Raw genomic sequence first — 2,500 nt, forward strand, 5'->3', positions numbered from 1 at the left:
TTACTCGATCATTGCTATCAACAGTTGTTTCCCCTGGTCCGTTTACCCACGCTCTCTCGTTTCTCTTTCAGTCGAAAAAAGATAATAATAATAATAATAATAATAATAATAATAATAATAATAATAATAATAATAATAATAATAATAATTCATCCATTTGAGGCGATTAACCGAGGTCCCGTGTACAGCATGTTTTTAGCGCGCGTACAAAACACCAACAACAACAAAAACAACAACACAAGGCTACGAAAGAGATGTTCCTGACGAAATTCGAAGGAAAAATCCGCTCTGGTATAAAGTTCTTTCCATCTTTCCTTCCTTCATTCCTTTCATTTTCACTCACTTCCTTGCCTCCTTTCTTTCATTTTCACTTCCTTCCTTCCTTCCTTCATTCATTTGTTCCTGTCTTAGCTACTTCCATTCTTCCCTCCTCCTTCCTTCCTTCTCCCTTCCTCGCTTCCTTCCTTCCTTCCTTCCTTTCTTCCTTCCTTCCTTCTCCCTTCTTTCCTTCATTCGTTCTTTCCTTTCCTCAGTTTCTTTCTTCCTTCCTTCCTCTCTTCTTTCCAACCTTCCCACCTACAACCTCCCCTTCCTTTCTTCTTCCCATCCTTCCTTCCTTCCGTCCTTCCCCTACTCATCTGTCGTGACAGTGCCGACAAAGAGGACGACGATGATGGCGATCTACCTACCTACCTACCTACCTACCTACCAACCATCCACCCCTCCTTCCCTCCTTCCTTTCATCCCTCCTTCCTTCCTTCCTTCTTTCTCTACTTCCCCCGACTCACCTGTCATGATGGTGCCCACGAAGAGGACGACGATGAGGGCGATGTTGGCCGCCAGGACTGAGGTCCGCACCATCAGGACCCTCATGGCCATGGTCAGCGCGATGCCAAACACCTGGGCAGAGGCGTTGAGCAGACCGGACGACGTTCCTTCAGACTCCGGGAATGTCAGCTCCGCCGCGAACTCGAACCCCACCGGTAGGTAGCCTGTCATTGTCAAACTGAGGGAGGTGGGGGGACGGGGGGGCGGGGGGGGGGGGACAGAAGTGGGGGTGATGGGGGGTGGGGAGTGGGGCGGGGAGGGGAGGATAAGAAGATATTCATTATGATACCTGCCAACCAACCATCCTTCCTTCCTTCCTTCCTTCCTTCTTTCTCTACTTCCTCCGATTCACCTGTCATGACGATGCCGACAAAAATGGAGGGTGATGGGGGGCGGGGCGGGGAGGGGTGTGGGTGATAAGAAAATAATTAAATCACAATGGATAATATGCATGTCAAACATCTGTTGTATTGTATGCTTGAGACAAGTTTCTAGTAGCCTGTCATTGTCAAACTTGGGGGGAAAAAATGGGGGTGATCGGGGGCAGGAGGAAGTGGGGGTGATGATAGATAATATGCATGTCAAACATCTGTTGTATTGTATACTTGAGGGGCGTGGGGTGGGGGGTGGGGGGGGGTTAGAATATAAAATAATCATCATAATCATAATGTTATGCATGTTAAATATCTGTTGTATTGTATGCTTGAGGCACGTTTCTAGTAGCCAGTCATTGTCAAAGTGGGGAAAAAATGGGGGTGGGAGGTGTGTGTGGGGGAGGGGGGGAGGAGGAGGGAGGGTGGGAGGGTTAGAAAATAATAATCATAATAGATAATATGCATGACAAGCGTCTGTTGTATTGTATGTATGCTTCAGACAATTAATTTCTATTATGAAATAAAATAAAATGAAACAAACTTAGTTATACAATCCAACCATGTACCCCACTGGTAGGTACCCAGTCATTGTCAAACTAGGTAAAAAAAAATGGGGGGGGGGGGGTTATAGAAAATAATCATCATAATAGATAATATGCATGTCAACCATCTTTCAAATCTATATTATGAAATAAAATAAAATAACAAATAGAATCGAAATGAAATTAAAAAAAATAATAAACATAACAATACAATAACAATACCCAAAGGTAGGTCTCCTGGCTGTCATTGTCAAACTGGGCAAAACAGGGGGATAGAAAATAATAATCACCATAACAGATTATATGCGTGTCAAACATATGTTGCATTACATGACTGAAAAAAATTTTCTAAAAGAAAATAATATAAGACAAAATAGGATAATAATAACAATAATAATAATAATAAGCATAGCAATACAATCATGTACCCCACCGGTAGGAACCCTGTCACTGTTAAACTGGGCAAGAAAAGGGGGGGGGGGTTAGAAAATAACCATCATAATAGATAATATGCGTGTCAAAAATCTGTTATATTACATGAGTGAGACAGGTCTCTATTATGAAATAAAATAAAATAACAAACAGAATAAGAAAAAATAAAAATAAATAAACATAGCAATCCAATCATGTGCCCCACCGCTAGGAACGCTATCATTGTCAAACTGGGGAAAAATGGGAGATAGAAAATTATCATCATAATAGATAATATGCCTTTCAAACATCTGTTGCATTACATGACTGAGACAAGTTTCTAAA

At 42.0% G+C, this 2,500-nt stretch overlaps 1 protein-coding gene across 1 annotated transcript in view; it reads right to left on the reverse strand.

Moving 5' to 3' along the window:
* Positions 1-2,500, reverse strand: part of LOC143298130 (choline/ethanolamine transporter flvcr2a-like) — a 24,208-nt gene that overhangs the window by 6,161 nt on the left and 15,547 nt on the right. Inside the window, exon 10 of the mRNA XM_076610850.1 lies at positions 789-1,006. Within this exon, the coding sequence (XP_076466965.1) occupies positions 789-1,006 (218 nt within the window). The remainder of the gene's footprint in view (positions 1-788; positions 1,007-2,500) is intronic.

The sequence above is a fragment of the Babylonia areolata genome, chromosome 23 (genome assembly GCF_041734735.1).
Source record: "Babylonia areolata isolate BAREFJ2019XMU chromosome 23, ASM4173473v1, whole genome shotgun sequence".
NCBI lineage: Eukaryota > Metazoa > Mollusca > Gastropoda > Neogastropoda > Buccinidae > Babylonia > Babylonia areolata.